This window comes from Falco cherrug, chromosome 8 (genome assembly GCF_023634085.1).
Source record: "Falco cherrug isolate bFalChe1 chromosome 8, bFalChe1.pri, whole genome shotgun sequence".
In the NCBI taxonomy this organism is placed as follows: domain Eukaryota; kingdom Metazoa; phylum Chordata; class Aves; order Falconiformes; family Falconidae; genus Falco; species Falco cherrug.
Window position 1 is genome coordinate 42992561 of NC_073704.1, and position 25380 is coordinate 43017940.

Genomic DNA, 25380 nt, shown 5'->3' on the forward strand with positions numbered 1-25380 from the left:
AACTAAGGGTTTAAACATCCTCTTATTTTTGAGACCTGTCGTGGGAGAAGTTGTAAAGAAAACTCAGCATGTTCCATCAGTTGGCTCTTGGACGCTTCTTCCAAAGATGCTGAGGTATGACTGCCTTTCGCACCACCATTGAGATGCATCCAGCTGACAACTGACACGCATACTACAAACAAGTGCTTTCAAAACTAGCCCTTGGGCAACAGGACTGAAGCAGCAGTGACCTCTCCAGGGCAGGGTGTTTATGAACATCTGCTGTTGGTGAATGTCATAATTATAATTTCACTATATTGCCTACAGGTTAGTTATGAGATATGCAGGAGCCTACTCATTTATGGAAAAAAGATGCCAAATTAATTTAGCTTAGCCATTCTGTTATAAAATAACTTTCTGACTTACAAAATTTGGGAAAGAAACCCATGTTATCATAGAGGGATTACTGCTGGTAGCAAGGGGGAGTAATTATTTTTGTTGTTTTGCTTTGGAGCACCAGTGGCTGCTGTGAAGGACAATGGATGCAGAGCTGTCCTGAGTAGGTAATTCAGGACCTTCCACAGGAGCTTTTGGTTGCCTTGCTATTTATCACACAACTAGCCTTGAGTGCCCTGGGCATCTTCTGAAAATGGTCATAGTGCTCGTGTCCAGAAAGCTTTATGTGGCTGTTCTGGAGGAAGCTAAGCTTGGAGATGCTTTTATTTTGGGTTTGGAGGATCTGTGGGGAGAATAGTGTTTAACTGAAAAGTCAGAAAGGTTGAGATGCAGAATCTTTGCTTTGCTTCATCTTTCTATTTCTCTCTAGAGCAGAAAGGATCATTTAAGTACCAGGACACGTACCAATCTCCTTGAAATAAACATTCCTGATTCCAAACTGGCACACATGTAAATACTGACTGTTGCTTTTAATCAGCAGAAAATATGCTTTGTCAACTGTGAATAGTGCTGTAATAAGAACTGATCTGACTGTGGTACCTTTAGGATGGGGGGCGTGCATGGAAGAACAGCAACTGCTTCTTCAGACTTTGAGAAAAAATGACAGTTGCATACAAGGTGGAGGATCTTAATGTAATTGTCTGGGGGAAAATGTGCACATGTGAGTTGGAGGGTTTAAAAAACACAACCCAACCAAATAGCTGTTCCTGTATAAAAAAACTTTTGTACTGTTACCCCATCTCTACCAAACGCAGTATTATTCTCCACAGATGATAAATTTCTGGGCCAGTAAGTCATTCTTCATTTCTTTCAAATCTAGACCTCTACAGATCTCTGCTGTTTATACTATGAAATACTCTAGGACTCCACACTGTAGACCACATCACTCTGAAGCCAGTGGTTTTTCTAGATGTGTAGTTAATCAGGAACTGGTTATTTCCCAGTCCTCTCCCTGCAAACACATTACATAGGCATTCAGAGTTCTTTTTGGACAGCTGAGAATTGAGTAATAGCAAGGGATTTCTCACATCAGAATAATGAGGGGAAAATGAATGAGAGTTTCAGAGAAGCCTGAAAACGTTTTCTTGAACACAGTGGTCCAAAACCTGAAATGCACCAGACATGCGCTTAGCTCACTGACATTATGAGTGTTAGGAGTTTCAAGAAAATGCTGAGCAGCTCTTGGATTTGGAGCTTAATAAACAATTGTTCCTTAGATGTTTGGGGTTTTTTTTAGAAATTATACCTGTTTCTACGTGATTTATTCTGCTGATTGGCTTCTCTGGATTGCTTTGGGTCTGGCCAAATAAGTCACAAAACTGGGAAGAGGCAAGCTTGCAAAATTTAAACAGTAAGACTTCCTATAGACCAAAACTAATATTGGCTAATGCTGCAAATTGTGCTGCTTTTGTGTGATGAACCCACACCCTGTATTAGCCAGAGATGACCAAGTTGTATCGAGTACCACTTTATGCACAGATGGCAAAAACATATTGATGGAGGATCAAGAAATAGTAAGGAAACCCTCTTGGCCTTGTAGTCCTCCTACAATAAAAAAATAAATCTTACCACACAGACACGGGTACTTCAGGGTTTCATTTATGCATAGACCTCACTTGTTTGAGGGTGGCATTGCTGGTTTGTGACGGGTTTCTTGTCCTGTGAAGCCAAGACTTGCAGTATCCTGTGGGTCAGGTGGTCCCCCAAATCAAGCACCACGATAAAGAGGAGTGTCTTTGGAACACTGCACTTCCAAAAGCCTTCGACTTCAGGCTGGAGGAGCATGGCCTGGATTACTTTAGAATCTGTGCTGTATTCTGCTTTACATAGAAGCAGCTACTGTAATGCAGCTTGTCACTGTTCTTTGTCTTTTTTTCTCCCTCTGTATATGAGATGTACATTCTCTCAACCTTGCACTAAAACGTTAAGGTTTGAGGTAACTGTCGTGAGGTCATTTTATCCATTCCCTGATGCTACTGCAACGTAAATGTTGATGCATTTATTTAATGATTTGCCTGCCACTTCTGACAGATGGTTGTTTAGTCTTATGCATCTTGTGTGATGGAGCATCCCCAACTTTTCTTGACATCTTGCTCAGTTGTTCTGCTGTTCTTTTTTGCAGTTTATTCTGGGCATTGTTTGCTTAGTTGAATTGAAGTTACTATTTGTTTCTTCATCGGTGCTTTATCATGTTACTGTTTCTGTACGCCTCGCATAACTTTTTTTTCTTGTAGTTGAAGACTGATTGCACTGTATGGTCTCGGCTGTGTTAGAATGAGAAGTTTGGGGAGGGGAGGTGGCACCTTTGAGGCCATTGATCCCATCTTTATAACTTTGCCCTTTTAGCTAGGAACAGATTATTTGCGCAGTGGTTTGAGATTGCACAGGCAGAATCAGAAGGACCAAACTTTACATAAACCATTTATACTAAATGTTGGGAATGCTGGCAACATAAATCAACTACAATATCTATTACAAATTTATCACTTTATCAGTATTATCTTTGATAGAAGTGGTCCAAACACGTGGGGAAGTGAACCGTACCTCAGGAAGTTTAGCCCTCTTGTAAATTAATTATTCAGGACACACAGAGCCTGGCCCCTTCAATGTATAGTAATTCTTTCTAGCCAACATCCAGGACTTCTAACTTCAGTGGCAATAATAAATAGCAAAAGTCTCAGGTGAAGCCAGTATTTCAGAGTAATTAATCATCTTCCCCTCGTGGTCCCTCCGCCTCTCTCTTGGTTTTCTTTAACGAGGGAATTTCAGTAATAAATCTTTAATGATATATGTTAAGGATCCTTCATTAATTCTTGTCTACTTATTTCTCTTTTTTTGATGCTTTTATGTTTTATGTTGGGAAGTTAAAATGCATATACAAGAAAAAAAGTTACAGGAAGCTGGTAATTTGGCACAGTCTCTGGAAGGTTGTTTCTTGGATGTTGAATGTTGTGTGGTACACTTGCTAGTAGGAATTGTTGATTAATACTGGTTGGACTGTCAAACGAATGCTTAGATACAGTTACAGAATTACAGCATGATTGCGTAGGAAGAGATAAAGAAAAAAGCGATTTGTCTGCTCCTAATTTGCAGGCGATTGAGTGCTAGTTTTCAGTTTCGTAACATGCAAAGGCTGTGGCGTGTTGTATGGTCTCATAGTCTCAGGTGCTACAGAGGCCCGTGTGGGTAACGCAGCTGGGTGTGTTGCTTCCCGTACAGCGGTCGGATGCTCCAGCACAGCAGAGGGAATGTATCTTTAAATAATTCTCGTTAGATGCGAGCAGCCATCACGCCTATTCAGTGTGACAGGGACAGATGTGACAGATCGGTTCTGACACGCTTCCATACCACAAGTCCATGGCTGGAGGTGACTGGTGTCCTTCCTCTGGTCCCGTCCCCGCTGCAGGACAGCACAACGATGCACGGATGAACCTCGCCATCGCCCTCACTGCTGCCAGGTACGGCGCTGCCACGGCCAATTACGCTGAAGTGCTGCGCTTGCTCAAGACGACAGACCCGGCCAGCGGGAAGGAGCGCGTGTGTGGGGTACGCTGCAGGGACGTCCTAACAGGTGGGTGCCTTCCCAGCAGCGCGGGGACCCAAAGGCAGCCGCCTGCCCACCTTCGCTGGTCGGTCGGCGAGCGGTGCAGCACTGCATGCCCTTCCATCTGCATCACCCTGCTCGGCGGGTGGAAGCAACCTGCGGTGGGTTGTACTGTGCCACAGCTGAATAGAAAGTGCAGCCCTTGAGGAGACCGTACTCTTTTCGTTAGAGAAACACAGAGATAACGAAACAAGAGAGGAGTGGGGAACACTGCTGTTTGTAAATATCAATGAACCGACAAAGGAGCCATCTTCCCAGAGTGCAGTGGCATACCATTAGTGTCAATCATGTTTAACTTCTGTCAGATTTTTCACTCAAATCCTAGTGTTTTGGCAGAGTAGACTAAGCTTTACATCCAAACCCTTCTGTCAAGCAAAGATGATATTGTAAAATGCTACGTGCTGTACAGTAATAATCCCATTTACCGAGTCTACAGGTTGAGACTGAAATCTCTTGTTTGAGAGGCAGATTTCAGCTGAACTTCTCCCACCCAGTCTATCTTCTTCTGCCTTTACAGATAAGATGGTGTTTCACTGCAAAACATTTTCTTTCAAATCTGGTGTTACATGAAAGCTTTGTTAATTTTTAAAAACCATTCCAGCTGTTCTGTTCAGACAAGCACGATATACTTTACAGTAGGTTAAGTTCGTAGATAGATTAATAATAGTGAGTGTCAGTGAGCAGGAAAACAAATGGTGTATGTGATTGATACTGTTTTCTTTCACAGGGCAGGAATTTGATGTCAAAGCCAAATGTGTTATCAATGCTACAGGACCTTTCACAGACTCTGTGCGCAAAATGGATGATCAGGAAGTACCAAACATCTGTCAGCCAAGTGCAGGCGTGCATATTGTGATGCCTGGTTATTACAGGTAACGATATTCAAAGCCGAAACCATTTGTAACAATCTCTGACGGTGCCTGTAATAAATAAGCTTGCAGAGATGCATTTGTGGGTTTTACGGTAGTTTTGGATGAACAATTCTCTATTTATTTATTTATTTATCTATCTATCTATCTATTTATTTTTAAAAAGAGGATTCTGGCACTGTGCCTATTAGAAGAACAGTTTCACATATTCAGAAAATGCTGAGACCTTGTAGTTCTTAGTTAAAACTCACCAAGGCAGAACTTGCGCTGAAGCAGAAGGGTGTTTAGGCAAAGCATCTACAACAGACTTGTGAAAGGCACCTTTTTTGATAATGAGTTTGAGATGAGTGTGCTGACTGCTTGTTCACCCCCACCTTAAGAAAACAAAAAAGCATATGAAACCTTCCGGAGGGGTTGCCACCTTCATAAAAAAACTCTTGTCCTATTAAATACAAAGCTGTCTGTGCAATGACACTCTGCCACTATACCCTGCCACATTACGACTCCACTTGTAGCAAGTATGAATGCAGCACGTAAGCACTGTAATGAGTAGTTCAAAATAACATGATTAGATTCTGACACTGCGGTGGACACACACCCATGGTTGTTTTGGTGGAAAGGACTTGCCTCCCTCTGCTGCCCTTGTTGCAGAAGAGGTTCCCGTGGCACTCTGAGAGCGCTCTCTTTCCTTATTTGCTGTACAGAACCAAATCCCTTTCTACCACATAAGCTATGTCAGTTGAAACTCAAATATTACCTTTGGTTTCTGAAGTCATTAGCATCCTAATGGAAATTCACATTTATAGACTTATCCCAATTCTGTTGATACAGTGCACTTTACAATAATGCCTTCCATATCATCATTGCACTCCTCTGTGAATATGAATTTAGACTTTCAGTGCACAACATGGTGGCTTTTGCTGGAGCTGTCCCAACAGGGCATGACCATAGACTGTAAAATCGAGGTGGTTTTGGCCTAGTGTAAGATCACTCTTGCATGCTGTTCCTTTTTTGGGTTTTGGTGTCTTTCCACATGAAAAATGGGAAAATGGCCTGATAGCAGCTGTAAAGCACTAGCAGCGTGGGGAAATGGGTTGTAATCCTGGTTTGCTCATATACTATGAGAAGGGCATGTGTGATTGATTTTATGGCCCTACAGCAAAAACATGTAAAGGTTTAAGACTTTGACTCACTTTGTAAATTCAAAGTTGAAGATGGCTTGATATGTATGAGGGCTCTAATTTATTTATTCTGTAATAACTTAATAATTTTAATTGGAATTACAGAGAATTCTTGTTCTCCTTGTTCCCCTGTGTATGTCAGCATGTGGGCATTACTTTTCTTGTAAAATAGTATCTACCCACATACTGCCTCCACAGAACAGCTGATTAGATAAAACTGTACTGAATTTCCTTGAAGTGGGATAGCTTAAACCAAGGAGCTGTCTGCTAAATAGAAAATACTTGTGTTATTTAATCTTAGTTGTATCAGGTCTTCTGGTGCCAAGGAATATTCCTCAACAAACAAAGATTGTAATTTCAGTGTGTCCATTTGCCTTGTGGTAAATCTTTTATAGAATTTTGGCCCATGCTTACCCAAATGAACATTTTTTTAACAGGTAGAGGTTTTTATATATAAACATAGTTAAAGTTTTGTAAAACTGATGCTAACCTAATGCATTCGTTTCCCATGGGTTTCTTACTCATTTAGGTTCTTCCTTAATAGTCCCACTATTCCTCCTCCCATTAATTCTATTTTTAGTACGTGCATGTCTATTCTAGTAGCTATGCAAGTCTCTTTCACTCCCTATTGTTTAAGTATGTTATCTGCTAAAATGACAGGATTTTGGCTGCATTTGTTCAGATAGGCTTCCTGCCTGAAATGCGTCTATGAATGCAGTACTTTTTTCCCCTTCTTTCTGCCAAATTTCAGATGGTTTATGTCTGTCTTGAATTTTCCTCTCTGCTCTGCATTCCAGATTCCAGGTAAACTTGTGTGTTAAACCTTAGTTCTACTCTACGAAAAGATACTTTTTTGTTCTTTAACTGCATTTGTGGTGCTTTGGTCAAATGCTTCTTCAACTAGAGGTTTCCGTGTATCTGGTCTGCTCTGTAAAATGCCATATTTAATGTCTAGGAATGAACCATGTACTGACTTCAAGCTCAAGAGTTCAGATCTGTCCTTCAGCTGAATCATCTTGTCTAGTTCAGTAGTCTATAGCTTCTTACGTTCTATGTATACTTCAGTCATCTCTTTCCAAGATTTCTTCCTGATTTCTCATATGTTCGACATATATTGCCCAATTTAACTGCATTTTTTTTTAGGAAAGGAGGCTTTTTAAAAAGTAGTTGTTTTCAGTCAATTCTTAAATATCATACTCTTGCTTTATCGTTAGGCTGGGTACCTTGATGTTTGTTTTGCTGACAGTCACTTCAGAGCCATCTGTATTATACTCCAAGACCATTTGCTACTCTTATTTCCGTGTAAAGACATTAATTTATACCTCATATTAGAGTTTACAATCCTGAACTTACCCATGTTAGTAGTCTTTATAGTCTTTCAAAATTACTAGAGAAATCTTGCAATGGCTGATATTGCTGTAGCTCGCATCCATTCTGTAATCATAAGAATTCATGTCTTATAAAAATGTGTTGTTTCAGAATTATTCTTGGTGTGTAGTGGCATGACTCTAGAGACATTCCAGAACAGCCAGTATTTAGGTATTAGGATGCTTCTTTTTGATGGGAAGCACCTTATTTTACATTTTTTTTAGTGGCTCTTCAGTTATTTATATAAGATGAAACAAGCATAGTAATAGGAAATTGAGAGCGCTTACCAGGACAGCTGGTAGTCATTAATTCAGTAAGTTAATCATCACATGGAAAACTGTTTCATCCTTTCTTATCATTTGCTGTGTAATCTGATGGAAAACACTTCAGTCCATAGGTGTTGCGGTGAAACTTAGTTTTAAGTCTTTACTTGTTTCTCTTCCTTATTTTTAACAGCTTTTACAAAATCACATTAGACATTTTCTCAAAGTACAACTTTTTTTAAGTTTTCTGAATATTCTGATACTGTATATTAAATCTCTAGTTTTCTCTGTCTCTAAATCAATAGCTTTTTCATTTTAAAAAGTAATCATTTGTCTGACGCGATTTACCTTTCACAAATCTGTGTTGACTTCCCCTATTAAATTGTACTTCTCCAACTGTATGCTTAAGCTGTCTATAAATATCATTTAAAAAAGTTCTAATATACATGCTATGTATAAAATTTTCAGCTTCTCTTCTAGCCTTTCCAGATATTGAAAACTTACCTTCAGTAATCAGTTCAGACTTCCTAAAAACAAAATATTCAGTGATTCAGCTTGTGGCTCTCTTGAATAGGTAATTGATATCCAAGCAGGTCTTTGTCTGCCTTCAGCTTATTCTGTTACTAGTTATTTGAGTCCATTGAATTATTCCCCTCTGATGGTCCTTACCACCACTGACATACCCCCCCATCCTCCTTCCATGTACCTCCTATAGCCTCCTTCCATTATCAGAAACAGATGCAAAACCTGAAGACTGCTAAACAGACTGCAAATGTTTTTACAAGGACTTCCAGCACCTGAAAGGGAAGTCCACATCTTTCCTTTGAATGAAAATGAACAAAAAAAGGGGCAACTTAAATGTTTTCATATATAAAAGCTGTTTACTTTGAAATGTCTATAGAAGCCTTTTGTTTTCTGAAATGTAAGCAGAGCTATTTAATAATTCATGAGGATAAATGGTTTTGTACCTGAGGATTATTTTTGGTTTTGATGTTATACCAGAAAACATTGATACATAAATTTTCCTGTACGAAGAATTACAGTTTTTTCTTCATTTTACTGAATCATTCTGTTTGTAGTACTGGCATAAACAAATGAAAAATCTCTGAATAGCAGTATCCAGTTAGTGTCTCTTTTGTCTTTTTTTTTTCCTCAAAACACGATTCCCCATTCAGGAATGCAAGAGCGGGGAGCATTCAGAGTATAATTCTTGGTCAGAATCCCTCAGGAGTCTGTGGGTGCTCATCCCTGTTGAAGTGGCAGGTGGTTAACAAACTCGGGCTGTGGTATCACTGGAAGTTTAGGGTTCAAATGTACTCATAATGCTTATGATTTCACTGTTGCTGTTCTCTTATTTTCTTTACTTTTTCTGTCCGTTGCTAACGCTCGCCCCCTCCTGCCCTACATTCTTTGTGAATACAGGGTGTAGAAGTCATTGGGATTATGTATGTCTTTTGTCTTCTGTTTAGGGTGCAGATAATTGATAACTTGGGTTAATAATATTTCATCTTTAAACTTTCATGTGACATACCTAGATGCATCAAAACAGTACTGGGGTTCTGTGCTTACTTCTTCCATTTTATTGTGCATTCCGTTTCAGCCTACCCTTTCCTTTGTGGCATAATATAGACGATTGTCCATTTTTTGATTAAAAGCAGTTGTTCATTTCTAATGAGTTTCAAGTAATTGTTTTAAAATTTTCAAATGTTTGTATTTGAAATTGCAATGAGCAAGATTTTCCAGAGTGAATGGAGATGTGACGTGCCAAAGGCCTGATGGCTCGATTTAAGGTTGTGGTCTACTAGCTTGCTTAGGAAATCAAATTGTAGTAATATCTGAGCATCACATTCAAGGGCCTTATTTCTCTCAGATCTTCTGGGACTACCATATAAAGTCAGGTCATGGCCACATGTGAAATCTCTGATTTTTTAAAAATTTTATTTATTTATTTTAAATAATTTGATCTAAGAACAAAGGTAATATTCTAATACCTTATCTGGGGTACCAGGTGTGCAAAACCAGAATCCCTGGATATGCCTGACCTGTTTTGAACCATGTCCCTTCTTTATTTCAGCCCTGATAATATGGGTCTGCTTGACCCAGCCACCAGTGATGGTAGAGTGATTTTCTTCCTGCCATGGGAGAAGATGACTATTGCAGGGACCACAGACAGCCCAACTGATGTCACTTCCCATCCCATACCAACAGAAGAAGATATAAACTTCATTTTGAATGAAGTGCGCAACTACCTTAGTGTTGATGTTGAAGGTAAACTTTTGTCAGCTGTTTTTCCCTGGGAAGGTACTGATGAGTCTGTGGCATTTCAGTTTGAGTAAGTGCTGTCTGTCTTCCGTTTTTTTTGTGACTCTGATAGCTATGGTTCTTGTGCATCTGGGAGTTTTTAAAACAGGTGGGTCACAAGTGTCATCATGAGCTATAAAATGATGCTTTGCCCGATATACCTGCACTACTTGGACTATTTAAATGCGAATCTGTTGACAGTTGCATGTTCAGATTTCACATACCTTTCACCTCCCTGGGGCTAGCTGTCCAGCTGCACGGCCAGGTCATTCTGGTCAAGGTTTGCAGGACTGGGACAGTTTGGTCATACATCAACACAAGTACATCAAGTGATTCACCTGTTTTTCTTAAAGGGAAAATTGTCCTGACTTTTCCCATGTCTTTGTTTTTATTTCCATTTTCTAGGCACTTTATTCTTAGAATTTACTTTTCTTGATATGGTGAATATCTAATAGTGTCAGATTTCAGGGGGAGGGGAAAGTACAATGGGAAGAAAGGCGAGTTTATAAAAATTACTTGTTGATAGTTGTTGCCTTCGGTAGCTGAGCTGAAAACACATTTGTTGTAAGATGCTGGCCTGCTTTGACTCAATGCTGGTTTAAAGGAGAGATGTTTCTTTCCTTCATAGTGAGGATGGGTTTTATTTGATTATTCTGTGAAAGCATTTGTACTTTTGTATTTCTGTTGTAGTAGCAGCATTAAAATAAATCTGAAAAGCACTGGGTCAGTAACATTGCAACATTCTGCAACATTTAGGAAAACTTGCTGTCTGGAGGTTGGAAATGCTAGATTACTTGTTTCCTGAAGTGGATAATTGATGGCTTTGTATTGTGTGAAGTTCAAAAAAAGTCTTCAGGAAATGTACCTTGAGTTTCTTCAGCAGAAGTCGATAATAAGTAAGTGCAGTAGGCCAGACTGGTAGAGTTAAGAATGGGAATAAGATGGAGATTTTGCAAGTTATTTTACAGAAGTACATTATGAAGTGTTTAATTCTTTTGAATGAAACCTACCTAGGTGCACGCTGTTTTTCACATATGCAATTAGCAGTGTTTATAGATTGGTTGTTATTGAATTAACAACTGTGCTGGCCATATCAACTCACTGCAGACCTGCCTTTTTGCTGCCAGAGACAGTGCCAGGGTTATCAACTTACACAGGCTTGGATGTGTTCCAACTGTTTAATTATAGTGTCACGCATGCTGCTTTTTCTAGTTTCATTAGTTTATAAACGTAATATGGTATCTTATTTCTGTGATTAACACTTCATTTTGGCAGGTTAAACATGCTGGCAGAGCACCATTGATTTCTGAAATCTATTTGGTGTTCTTTGGGGGATATTTTTACACCCTTTTACTGATTTTCAATTACCATTTATTTGAAAGTTGTGTAACAAAAATATGCTCCAAAGACTTCAGTATAAAGTAAATCTGTCAATCTTAATATTGCAAATTTAATAAGCAACAAAATTAATTTCATTAAATTCTCTATTTGTCCAATGTTTTTTATATTTAAAAAGGTGACTTTTGGAGGCTATGGTATTTCTCTACAAATGGGAAGGGCTTTTGTGACTACTTGATGCCTTCAGGTTTTCTTCCTCCAAGTTTACTGAGAAGTCAGGGTTGGTCTTGGGGATATACCTGTAACTGGATAGGAAGCAGAAGAGTAGCACAGGGCAACAAAGTAGTAAATGGCCGTTAGGTCAGGCTTCTTGTGGAGTGGCATGGTGTTCCTGATGCAGCGATAAGGAGGAAGAGAAGGCAGGGCTGCAAGAGGCAGTTGTGTTAGGAGATGTGGACTTCTGTTGGGTGGTTTTGACAAGGCAGCTGGGCTCTCTTGGGTTGCTGTGCCGTGACAAGCACTGGCGTAAGGGTACAAGCTTTGGGGATGTGCTACAGCCAGCCACAACCTTGCCAATAAATTTCCTCCATGTCTATCTGTGTAACTGCACTTATGATTAAAGCTGTGGATAAAGATGACTTGTCAAGAAGAAAACTTGGAAAAATAACCTACAAGCTAGAGGAAAACCTTTGAAGTCCTAAAAGCAAATGTTACACTCATGTGGAAAGAACTTGATTTTGATTTCTGAAATGTAATGTAAGGAGTTGGACTCAGTGGTACTTCCAACTTGAGATCTTCTGTGGTTCTGTATGACTGTCCTGTCAGCACAAGCAAACAAGGAGAAGACTTAGTGCTGGGGGCTCTGTGTTGTTTCTGTTAGGGTTTGTTTTTTGGGTTTGGGTTTTTTTTGAGCTGATCAGTGGATTTAGCAGTTGAATCTTTCTTGGTCAATCCATTCCCAGGATGTCTCTGTTTTGTTGGATTTTTAACCGTGTGAAAAACAGACCTTTCTGTCTCTGATATTGCTTTGGGCTAGAGAATATTACTGATACCAGCCAGGGCAGTGCTGTTTTTAATTCTGGAGCCCAGCTTATTCCATTACTTTGGAGAATCTTCTCCAGCTTGGTGAGTTGCTCAGCTAACAAGCATTGTGTGGTACAGTCCTTGTTTCACAGCAGGTATCTACTCGGAGGCAATGCCACAAGGACCGTGGGAGGGATAGGAGATAATAATACCCATCAGTTCCTGGCTGACTTTGGCTGATCTTTGGTTCTGGACAGTGAGAAGAGGAGACGTGTTGGCAGCATGGAGTGGCATTCGTCCTCTGGTCACAGACCCCAACTCCAAAGACACACAGTCAATATCCCGGAATCATGTTGTTACCATTAGCGATAGTGGCCTTGTCACGATAGCAGGTACTGGAAGTTCTCTTTGAGGTATAGCTTTGTTGGGCTTTCCCAGTGTATTTTATTCAAAACTTTTCTTGTTACAGGTTAATCCTTCATGTACCTATGACTAGATAATGATCTGTCAGTGGTAGCATGACTGGCTCTTTAGAGCAAGTCTAGTAATGAAGATGTGAAATATATATCGTACATACTGCCTTTGTATTCTTCTTGCATTCCGCAAATAAAGAAGTAAATGTGTGGTTACAGGTGGGAAGTGGACAACCTACCGTGCCATGGCACAGGATGCCATCGATGCAGCTGTTCAGGCACATGATCTGAAGGCAGGTTCCAGTAAAACTATTAGACTGCAGCTACAAGGGGCTGAGGACTGGAGTCCCACTCTCTACATTAGGCTGGTCCAAGACTATGGACTTGAAAGTGAGGTGAGTCATGGTGTCTGTTGATGCTCTGATGTTTCTGTGTTGGAGGGTTTTGTTTTTCCACTAAATTTAATATCAGCATAACTTGTACAAAGGTCTGTTGAACCTAATAAGAGCTTATTATCTGGCTGGGGCAAAGATAGTTTTAACAAAAATACATTTTAGTAATTGTTCTTCTTTTCTTCCCTTTTCCCTTCCTCCTAATCTTGACTATTTCCTGCTTTAAAATGTTCTGACATGCTGGGGTCTGTCGTCTTGGAGCCCAACAAAATCTATACCTCAGATGTGATCACAGCGTAGCAGAAGAGCGGAGCATCATTGGTCACAGTTGTATTGATACATACGCAGTGGTGTCAGTGCTGATCTAACCCATTCACAGCAAAAATAGTTTCTTCCCACACAATCAAAATCTAATAACTTCTTCAGCCTGTTTCTTATTGCTGATAAGAGAATTGACAAGAAAAACATGTATATTTGTTATTCTTTCAGAAGCATATTGAATTTGTTTTGAACTCCATAGGTGGCTCAGCATCTAGCTTCAACCTATGGTGACAAGGCTTTTGAAGTGGCCAAAATAGCCCAAGTTACAGGAAAGAGATGGCCTATTGTTGGGAAGCGTCTTGTGTCAGAATTTCCTTATATTGAAGCTGAGGTACGTGGAAAAACTATATAATGTTCTTTGATTCTCTTCTTGGGATAAACAGGTTCTAGAGCAGGTCAGTCTTGCTCTGGAAAACCTCTCTATAAGCCCTTTCCTTTGGTGAGGTCCAGAATTTTTTTCTGTTCTTGTTTCTTCTCTTCCCTGAAGCATGCTTTATTTTTATGTTTATATACACACATATTTAATATATATAATTAAATATTTATAACTAGATAATGTTTATTTTTTTATTTCATATATACATGTTTGATGCCAGATGCATTTTATAAAATGTTTCAAGGAAAAGGGAGCTTTTCAAGCCCTGCTCTTGGCTGGGTGTGAAGTAGTTACAGAAAGTTCATTTTGTATAGCCAGCCCACCAGAGTGGTTTGTGACACTAAGCATAATTTCTGACAATGTCTGTCTACTTTCTCATCTGCATTTTTTCCCCTTTGTCTTACTGTTCTAGGTTGTCTATGGTGTTAAAGAGTATGCCCGCACGGCAGTGGATATGATTTCCCGACGTACTCGTTTGGCCTTTCTGAATGTTCAGGCTGCAGAGGAAGCCCTGCCAAGAATCGTAGATATAATGGGGAAAGAACTTCACTGGAGTGAGCAGAAAAAAGAGGTACAAAGGGCCTTTTTCATCTGAAACTGTTTTGTTTTTCTTAAGTAGTTTCCATGTTAACGATCTAAATCAGTTGAATAGAAAACTTCAAGTGATGCTTTCTCCCTGACAGGATGATTCACTTGGTGTATTTCATTAGAAAGACTTTATCAAAATAGCTGTGAAATGAGTTGGTATTGGCTGGGGGGTGGAGGGGAAAGTGAAATCTGTATCCTGTTGTTCCCCAGCTTTAAAAACGAAAGCAGACTTCGCATTGCTATCCAATTCCTGTTCAAATATTTTGTTTACTGGTACTTTTCAACAGATCTGCCTCAGAAAAGGAGGATCTTGTAATCCATGTCACTCCTTTTTGTCTGCTGTGACTTTTGAAAAGTTATGATACTGAGTTTGCACCATCTCTGGCCTAAATCAATGTTTAAGGTCATTGTTAGCTTCCTTTGCCCCCAGTGGGTCTTCGCTTAGACATACCGCATGGGACTCGTCTCTCTTTTACTTTCAGTGTACTCGTCTCTCTTTTACTTTCAGTGTCGTAACAGGCTGTCTCTCTCTGAGCTGGTTGCTGTGTATGCCTGCTTTGTAGTAAACAAACTTCATTCAGATGACTTACCCTAATGAAGGCATCTGCTGTGCGTGCACTGAATTGCACCCTACAGCCCTGTTTAGATCTCCAGAAACTGCCAGGAGTACCTTGGATAACTAGCTTAGATGTAGACATCCCACTTACTGACATGAATCTTGCTCCTTCTGAGCTATTACATCATGTAAGTTACCGATTATCACTTCTTTCTGTTGTCATAAAAAGATAAATGCCCAGAATACTGGAGGCTGCGCTTGCAATGCTGTTAAGAGCATGACGGAGGAAAGGCAGCGCAAGGAGTGCTGTACCCTAACGGAACATGTGGTTCAGGGCTTCTTTGATTCAGAAGCAAACACAACCTGTGAATGCTTACCTAGCTCTTCCACTCCAAAGGGGATGGGAAGTTTCCATTGGACTGTTCCTGAAACCTTTTAGCCAGTTAGAATTTTGATTAACATTCTGGAAGGAGCTCATTAGAATCCTGCTAGCCAGGGGACCTGCTGTGATCCTAAAGCCTTCCCACAGGAATGCATAAAGAAAGGGATACCATTGTGTCACAGATGTGACCTGTGTTGCTGGCATGCATGTATGCTGAGCAACCTCATAGTCAGAGGTGTTTGAAGTTAGATGTGTCTCACCCATACCCAATGAGATTTGCTGATAGAACAATTGACTGTGTTATAGCTATATCAGTTCTTCCATAACAATAGATTAGAAAATGGGAAGCTTGCAAAGCAAAGAATTTGAAACCAGCACGATGTTAAAGTTGCATGGACAGCCTTAATTCCAACAGCCTGTAGCTGGGTAGTTCGGCACCCATTCTCACGGTAACCTGCTGGAAGAACAATTAGCAAATACTGTGTGCACCTGTAAGTTACAAAGCCGCCTGTGGCTTGTGTGGGCTTACTAATGCTAGCAAGGCAGCCTCTGCATTCTCTGAATGTCAGCTGAGGTTTCTTTTGGAAAAGTCTCCTTTTCTTTCAAAAGAAGCTAGACCACCTTAATTATTGAGCATCCCTTCTGTAACCAGTCTCGGGCCATTTTGAAGTGCTACTTTTCTACAGCATGGGCTATATTTCAGCTTGACGGACGAGGCAATTCAATGCCTATCCAGAAGAGCATTCTTTTAGTAAGACCATTAAATAAATCTCTGTTGGTTTGGGACTTTAAGGCTAATTTGTGTGCTTATATTGAAGTATGTAAGAGTAGTCTGGTATAGTTTAGTTGGTCTCCTAATATGCCTTCATGAACAAGTCCTTGCTAGATGAAGTGGCTTACGTGTACGTGCCTAGGAATCTTTTACTGCTACTGCTGCTGTTACTTAGCATGCTTACTCTTGTTTGTTAACTGCAGCGCACACCATTTAATATTGTTGTCCATGTGACAGATGCTTGATCACTCTTAGAACCCTATTTGGTATACTCATTGCTGTAGAAAGAACTGCGTTTGACAGTACTTCATATATGTCAGTTCTTTATCACTTATTAAAAAACCTGGCTATGGAAGGCCTCGCGCTGAACTTTCAGGTAATAAATTAATTTCATTACCATCAGGAAAACTAGTTCAAAACATAAAGAACTTGCCTGGTGTTGAGCCAGTATTTTTTTCCCCCTGATTTTAGACAGGTAAGTGAAACATTCTGCTAAGATATGAGCTCTGATTCAAATGGCATTTTGTGGGCCTGACTTGCAAGTGCCATTCTTCATGAAATAGGTAGAAGTACCATTTGTGACTGAAGGCGTGGTATGGTCCTAAAAGCTTTTACACAGTAATTAGAAGTCTTAACTAGACTTGGTAACTCTTTTCAAGATTAAAAATTGCCTAAGCCTAATTTATTTTTTTAATACTTTTCAGCTACCATCTGCTTAATTTTTGGACTTTAGTTAAGTTCTAGTTAAGTGGAAGAATCTAAGAAACACTACATTAAAAATAATTGTGTAAGAACTTGCTATTCCTGAGATATACAGTTTTTCTTTTTTTGTTGCAGGAAGAACTTGAAGCTGCTAAAAAATTTCTCTATTATGAAATGGGCTACAAAGTAAAATCGGATCAATTAACAGACAGTTCTGAAATCAGTCTACTGCCTTCAGATATTGAAAGGTAAGTAAAGTAAAAGAGATCCCTGTGCTGCTTGGAATTCATACCTGTCATTCTTCTGAGTGCAGTTTTTCCCACTGATAATCCTTATCTTGCAGGTACAAGAAGCGATTCCACATGTTTGACAAGGACAAGAAAGGGTTTATTACTATACTGGATGTACAGCGTGTCTTGGAGGTAACGTTTCCTCGTGCTCTTTTAGTTTCCTTTTTAAGCCTCTTATCTGAATTTCAGAGTGGGGCATAAATAGTGCTGAACAATCCAGTTGACATACTTCTGTGCTTTTATTTTGTCTAGAGCATCAGTGTGCAAATTGCTGAAAATACACTTCATGATATTCTAAATGAAGTAGATCTGAACAAAAATGGACAGGTTGAACTCAATGAGTTTTTGCAGGTAGGTGTTTCTTTGTTACAAGATAAGCTGTAACTTTAATGAACAAAGGCATAAGTATTTCGTTTCCACACACACATGCTCTTTGCTGAAGGGCTGGGTTGTAGACTATGTGAGTGTTACTTGGCTAAATGCTGGAATATTCATGCTATTTGCCAGATCACAAGATAAGTGACACACAGAGCCATCGTCAAGCAACTTTGAAATTCAGCTTTTTTTTTTTTCTTGTACAGAAACAATGGGACCCAAAGAACAGGTCCAATTTACAAAGTACAGACCTGAATTTGGCTTTTTTAATACAGAAATGCTGTTTAAATATATTCAATATGTTAGAATTGTCCATTGGAAGGTATATGGCACAGCTATGCAACTGGCACTTATCTGGGTCTTTTAAGTGATTAGAGTTTCTAAACTATTTTGATTATTTTAAAGAATGAGCTTGTTAAAGCACATCCAGTCAGTATAATCCCATTTTAATTCCTGGATTGGCTAACATTATCTCAGTTTGTATGGAAGACATTACGTTGACAACCACACATCTACTTTTTGCAGGATTTTAAAATAAAATTAAGGGTGCTACTGAAATGTTTGTTTGCCCAGCTCCTCTTGCATGTGCAGCTTGCCCGCCAGCCTTGTTTTTGTAGACCCTTTCTTGGTGTGGTATTTCAAGTGCCTGCCATGTCTTTCCTGCATGGTGGCAATGATGAATGCCGAACATGAGATAAATTAATGCTGGGGATTTTGGTCAATGTCAGCCCTTTCTTCACTGTGTCAAGTTAAACAAACAAGATCAAGGCAAAGGAAATGGTAATTGTCTCTCTCGAGATGAGCTGTAGATAAGAGCAGCATTGTTGAATCTAAATGCAGAAAATTTTCACAGGTTGTGTCCAGCATTAGAAAAAAGGACTATTTATTTGCCTAAAATGCAGCAATTTAGCTGGGTAAATGAAATGCAGTTGGGGTAAGAGGAAAAAAATACCCTGACTAAACCATGGGGAGGAAAGAAGAAACAATGGCTTTGGGAGTTTGTGCTTACGTATTCAAATATAAAAGAAAATCGCAGCTGTTTTTCTGGCTATTGAAAAGGGTCTCTGTCTTAGATCCCTTTGCATGTGAAAACTTTTCATTGATGGGGGGGGAACCCACCGTTTATTGTAAGGGCTGTGTTAAACTACAGTTTGGTTAGTTTGGATACCTTGTTGTTAAGAAGCTGAAACAACTAGTAATTATGTCTTCTGTGGATTTTTGGTGGCTTTCTGGAGTTTTTGCTTTACTGTGCTGAACCGTCTCATTAGGGGTTGCCTGCCCTGAGTCATAATATCCGTAAAACATAAAAGGCAAGTCACTGTTTTGGTGTAGTTTCACAATTACTTTTGTAAAACTGTGTAACTCTGTGGCTTCTTCTGTATATTTCACAATGCAGTCTAAATATTTAACATTAGTGATTGGCCCTGCAGTAATGATCACTTGTGCCTATGCACCTCTTTCCCGTAGAGGCAGAGAGCAGCACATGGGGAGCTGCTGCGTAGCCAAGTGCTAAGGAGAAGCGTGGTAATAACATTAACAGGAGGTTGCCATGGAAGGAACAAAATACATTAAATGTTTGTTTAATTTTTTTTTTAATGGATCTGTTAAGTCAGTTCCCAATACTTTTGTGTTTGCTTTCTGAAAACTTTCAAGTAATTGCATTTTACCGCAGAATGCTTGTGGAAAGCCATGTGCAAATATTTGTGGACGTTTATATTAGAATATAGGAACACGTTGTACCAGGGTGGCTGCATAGCTCTCCAGGTGGGAGCAGGGCAACGCCAAGGGCTTTCATTTGGCCAACTGCAGATTGCCAATGTAACTCAAATAATGGTCTTGTGAGGACTGGTCCCAGCAGACACCGTGTTTCACCGGCTTACAGGTGTTTCACACAGAGAAAGTGGACTGCATTGATCAGCATTTAATACAAACAGGTCGTTCCACCGCAGCAGGGAGGCAGAGCGCTGACAGCGCTGAGGAGCGTGTGGAGCTGTCTTACTGCAGTGACTCTTTTTCCAGAGACTTGCACACAGAAGCCTAGTGCTGTTGTCATTTATGCTTAAGAAACGAGGGGGACCTTGGGAATTAGTTTTGGTACATAAATGCACCACCCCCCCATGTTAAATCAGGAGGAAGCTTGTTTCCCAACCTGACGGACACTTGTACCAGAAACTCTTGCTTTCATGGCAGTGCCAGAGGATCAGCCATCTTTTTTGTGGTCGCTTCCACACAGCGCACGCAGTGTAGTCCGACCGGACACACTGGTAGTCAGGTGTGTTGTCAAGCGGGGTGAATGGGTGTGCGAGCAGTGCCTCTCCTTGTAGGGCCTCCCGTCCGTGTGTAGGGATTGCTCTGGAAGCGGGAAGGGAGCCAAGGGAGAACGCCAAGCCCAAGCAATGGTCAGCTTCCCTTGCTGGCAGTAGCTACTGCTGTTGCTGTTGGGTTTCTCCTTCCCAGCTCTGTCATCTGTCCTGCCTCGGGGCTGCACAGGGTAGTCAAAGCTCCTTTAAAACACAGGGAGGTTTTGCCATCCTCAGCTGGGTCTGTAAAGCACGGGGGTCCCTTCTCTCCCTTTCCCCTCCCTGGCACTTGTTCCTGCTTTGACAGGGTTGATGCCACATTTGCATAGGTCCAGCTGCAGATCTAATGAATAGGTTTTCCTATAGAGGGAAAGAAATCTGAAGGATTCTTAGCACTCAGTGGGAGTAAGAAATTGCATTTTCTAAGTGCCGATTGCTTTCCATAGTAGTCTTTGACAAGCTGACTGCATGTAATTTCAAGTCTAATGCTTGCTTTATCCATGGGATAAAAAAGAATTAACTAAAATCTTAGCACTAGTGTGTATTCGTTAAGATAGAGCTGAGTCCAGTTTCCAGGACTTAAAGGCAAATTAGTTTTAAAAGTCTATAAAGGAATTTGGATTTGAAAGAATTGTGGAAGTCAAGTACACTATCCCTACAAAGAAGGGCAAATGAGGAAGGTGTATGGTCTGGGGTCAATGGTAGGTGAGGAATGGTGTTCTGTTAGTTACATCTTTCAGGTTTGTTTTGTTTTTTTAAAAAAAAGCAACACCCCCCCCTCCCCAAAACAACAACAAAACAACAAAAACCACCCCACCCCCCCCTCCCCAAGCCTGTGCAGTTACATGGGTTATCCTGCATTCTTAAATGTCACTGAAAAAAAGCTGGTGTTGCTGGTTGCCTGCACCGTCGCTTCCAAGTGGATCATATTTAGTACTTCTGCTCTTCCTGCCACCCATGCCTGGCCAAAACTTTCACTGATATTTCTGGAAAATGTAAATGAGCTTTGAGGTGAGTCTTTGAAACCGTACAGCAGTTTTGTTTTATGTATGGAAAAATCAGTTCTGTATATTCATTAACACTTGCTAATGGCTCACGGAGAAAGTAATTAACTCTGTCATTGTTTAGACTGGAAGTGTGCCAGTGTCCACCGCTGGTGGCCCATGGGCAGGACAGCCAGCAGTTCCACTCCGCCTCGTGCGGAGGAGGGAGTAGCACCTAGCTGGTGTCTGTGCCCCCTAAGCCTTGTCAGCAGAGGGCTGGTGCGGTGCCTGCTCAGGGACTGCTGTTGGTTGTGGGTTTGGTCCAGTTACCCCGTGTCCCTCTGGCTGCTTCCTGAGGCCTGGCCATCAGGGGCTGTACCTTCTACCTTCATTCTTTGTCTTGCAAATGAGTTAACGGGATGCTCTCCCTCTCCTACCTTAAGCTCATGAGTGCCATTCAGAAGGGCCACGTGTCTGGAAGCCGGCTGGCTGTGCTGATGAAGACTGCCGAGGAGAATCTGCGCCAGCGGATGGTGATTCCGGTGGACCGGAGTGGTGGCGGACTGTGAGTTCAAACACGATGTCTGCTCCCAGCTGCAGCTGGTGGAGCCACATAGCTGCGTCCCTGCTGAAAAACATTCCAGTGCTTCTGACTGTCCTTGTGTGTCCGAGATGACCAGTATCAGTCCATCGGTGTAGCTCTTTACAAAAATACGTTGGTGCATTTGTTTTTATTATTAATGGTTTTCTGTGCAGCTCTTAATACTCCAGTATGTGGCCTTTTTGATTGGATATTCTTTAGATGGGTTTATTAACAAGAGTTCAGGAATACGGTCTAGAAAGATTTGGGTGCACGCACAAGCACGTGTGCAGATACTGCCTTGTTCATTAACTTTTATATCACCATTACCTTTAACAACAATGATGCTCAGAAAGTGAATCCTGCCTTTAAATGTGAAAAAACGTGTTTAGTATTTAAAAGCTGCTGATCTGTCCTCTTCAGCAAAGAGAAAGCGAGGGAAGGCTGATGTTTTGGATTGAAGATGGTATCACAGAAGGAACAAAACTGACGCTTCCTGAGGTAGTGATTACGGTGAGGAACTGTCATGAGCCTTCTGTAGGTGGTTGGTTTTGCTGTTTCGAGTGCTCTGTTATTTCAGTGGTACCAGTACTTGGCCAGACAAAAATATCAGCAGTATGAAACTGGAAAACTGCAAGACATCTTGATTAATCACCCAAGCTCATAATTTAGTTAAAAGCTAGGGGAGACAGCTTTCTTTTCTCCCATCTTAATAAAAATAAGCTTCCCTTAATAAATAGCGTTGTCTAGCAGGTGGTGTTCTGTGCTGTAAAGGGCTTCATACTGTTTCAAGTTTTGGACAAACACTGGTTATATGTAGAAGGTGGCAGGTTTTGACAGTGTGACAGTCTTAATTGTTTGTTTAAAAATGCTCAGCCACAACGTGAAACAAAATGAAATGTTTTTTGCATTCCACTAACTTTTCTGTAAAAGCAAAAGGGCTATTTTTCAGCAGATCAATTTAAAAAAAAAATAAATAAATTAGGACCACTCACTTGAGCTGTTTCCAACAATGTTGTATGTGGCTATTTGCCTTTCTGTTGTTAGACTGACTAGGTTTGAGGTCAGATGGAATATTTCTGCTTAATATAGAACAAGGAAGGGAAAAATGTAAGAATAGTTTATTGATGAATTTGTTGTTCTATTCTAGTATTTCAGTGTAAATACCAATATACCACTCAAACCAAGCTTCAGTTCCAAAATGTCAGAATTTATACTTGTGTAAAATCTGATCTATTTTAACTGATATCACCACTTTCACTAATGGAAAAGAACAATACAGGAATGAACACCAAGGATTACTTTGATATTTTAAAAGGGGAAATTATTACATACACAAAATGGAGATGCTGAGGAGCGTTAGTATGTCGCATAGTAAGTGCAGATGTTGTGTTTGTCTGAGGAGGTGAGTCCTTTTAAAAAAAATTATTTAAAATTCATGTGTTTAAAAATAGCAGATAAAAAAAATGGGCAAGCCTCATTTAAAATCCAGTACTGGTTATATTTCTGTCAGTCCAAAAAATTGGTAAAATCTGGAGGGAAGGAGATTGTCTTGGGTAAAATGCCTTTCAGATAGTTTCTGCATATTAATTTTTTTTTTTTTTGATGCTGCCTTGTACCAAAATGCAGAGATTGTTAAAAGGTTGTGGCTTTTCTGCTTCAAGTCCTGTGCTAGTGAGGCACAGGTGAATAAGGAGTTAGAACATTCGACCGTGTGAGAATTTTTTTATGAACAAAGGGGTTTTTTTCTGTGGTCCTCTAAACTTTTCTTTTTGAAATATGTTCCAGTATATTCAGGTTAAGTTTGTAGTGTTTGACACAGCTTCGTATTTCTAAAACCCTTTTCAGATAAGAGCACGGTAACAGATTTTACATACGCTGCAGAATTGGAGGGAAGTGAATGTACAATACACAGGTTATTTTGGTTCAGTGAGCAAGGTAGGGAGGGAAAGGGGCTAGGATTTTATGATTCACAATAATTAAAGGAGGAAAAAAAAATAAAAGTAATGAGACCTTTTCCAGGCTACATAAGGAAGAATATTTACAATATTTAACATCTTTTGTACGGTTTAAAGAGAAATTCTCCACTCTATAAATGGCACTGTTAAGAATTAATAATACAAGTTTACCTGTAAAGCCAGGATTTTCTGCTTTGTACCCAAAGTATACTCTTTGTTCTCTTGTTTTAGTAATGCTGCATACAGAATGTGACTTTGTGATATTCATGGCTATATGTGTGTCCTCCGATACGAATTTGCTTTGCATCTCAGGCACTTTACTGTCATGCTTCTCGGCTCTTTTGTATGGCACAGCAAGATCTCGTATGACTACCTTGTGTAACAAGAGAAGATTGCACGTGTTACTTAAAACAGCTAAATCTATGCATGGAAAAAATCTAGAAGTATTTATTTATCACCTCACATCTGTTTTCAGGAGTGATGGCTTTGTTGTTTGGGGTGGGGGGTTTTTTGGGTTTTTTTTGTTTGTTTGTTTTTGTGAATGTACTGTAGAAAGAGTTGTAAAATGTCACTGTTTTCCATTGTTCTGATCCTAGGTGGAAAAAACAGTAATGTAATTTTTTTTTTTTTTTTTTTTTTTTTTTTAAGATGGGAGTTGGATTTCCGGATGGGGGGGGTTGATTTTTTGTCCTAAATAATCTGCACGCTTTGGGGGCAGGGGATGCATATACATGCAGCGTGTTCATGTGTGTACAAATATATCTATATATGTACACGCATGTATACACACCGCAAGTTTTACGTGTGGCACTTACATATTTTGTCAGGTTACTGTTCTAGACTGAACTGTTAAATACTGTGTTTGAGGCTGGGTTGTCATTTTTATAACTGTCTTGGTGTTTTACTGCCGTTATTTATTACTTTTGATATACAGAATGAGCCGCATGCATTTATAGAGCAATAAGAAGATGTATTTAATGTGCCTTGTTTTTAACAGAGTAAGAACTGAAAGCATGAATCAATAAAACTGATTAAAAATGGTCCCTTCACTGGCAGTTTGTTATGGCAGTTACAAAAATAACTTTGATTAGCCTTGAAAAAGTTTATTTTTAAAGGAAAAATGTTCAGATAGATGTTTTGTAGTAAACATAATTTTATCCATGCTTTCCCATTTTAGCTCAGAATTTAATACTTCGTAGTTTAAAAGTGAAAATTAGGAGTTAATACAGCACTTAGCATTCTTGGGATGTAGGAACTGTGTGCGTTCGCTGGTGACATGCAGGGTAAGGCATTCTGCAGCCATCTCATACTAAAATTACAGCCAGCCAATTGGCCTGGATTTTGTGTGTGTGTGGGAGAAATGCCAGTCGCAAGTGTTCCTTTGCACACTGATGAATTTTATCATAACTAAAATCAATAGAAATGAATGGAAGAGATTTCGTAATCCATTTTGATCATTTTACATGTCAAGTTAGTCCAGGGTTGCCATGTGTTGATAAATGTTCTGACAGGAAAAATGCTATATATTTTCATTGTCAGTAAATCAGTAAAGCTGTTATCAGTTTTAACACATTTTTTATAATCTACATATTATTTTATAGGTTTTAATTTACACTTGTAATAAGGATATTCTACAACTGCGATGTAGCTATACTGAGTATGGGGGTTGTGTACGTGCGGCCAGAGTAGCTCCCCTCAGCGTGTCCCCCCCAGAAATAAACAGGATGGAAACCTCCCAAGTATAATCACAAAGATTATGAATTTTATCTAATCTGTGGTGTGTAAGCAATATGTCAGAAAACGTTTGCTACAGTCATCTTTGTCCCAAATACTTCGCAGCACTAAAATTGCCTTGGGTCATGATCCTGAATTTGCTACTCGAGGCAGAACTGAAATGAATAGGAGTTTTTCTAGAACAGTGTTTTGGGGCTGGGTTCCCTGGCTTTGCACCATTTCTCCACTGAACGTTCAAAAATTCAGATTTATTGCAACTTATGTTCACTTGCGCTT

The 25380-nt window shown here is 39.9% G+C and overlaps 1 protein-coding gene across 2 annotated transcripts in view; it reads left to right on the top strand.

The window, feature by feature from the left end:
• GPD2 (glycerol-3-phosphate dehydrogenase 2) overlaps nt 1-24411 on the top strand; it is a 64136-nt gene extending 39725 nt beyond the window's left edge. For both annotated transcript variants that reach the window (XM_055718762.1, XM_027807389.2), the window contains exons 7-17: nt 3842-4006; nt 4767-4911; nt 9795-9988; nt 12640-12774; nt 13015-13190; nt 13708-13839; nt 14297-14455; nt 17020-17132; nt 17228-17306; nt 17427-17525; nt 21276-24411. In XM_055718762.1, coding sequence (XP_055574737.1) covers nt 3842-4006; nt 4767-4911; nt 9795-9988; nt 12640-12774; nt 13015-13190; nt 13708-13839; nt 14297-14455; nt 17020-17132; nt 17228-17306; nt 17427-17525; nt 21276-21401 — 1523 coding nt within the window. In that variant the 3' untranslated portion in view covers nt 21402-24411. The remainder of the gene's footprint in view (nt 1-3841; nt 4007-4766; nt 4912-9794; nt 9989-12639; nt 12775-13014; nt 13191-13707; nt 13840-14296; nt 14456-17019; nt 17133-17227; nt 17307-17426; nt 17526-21275) is intronic.
• Nucleotides 24412-25380: the final 969 nt, after the last annotated feature.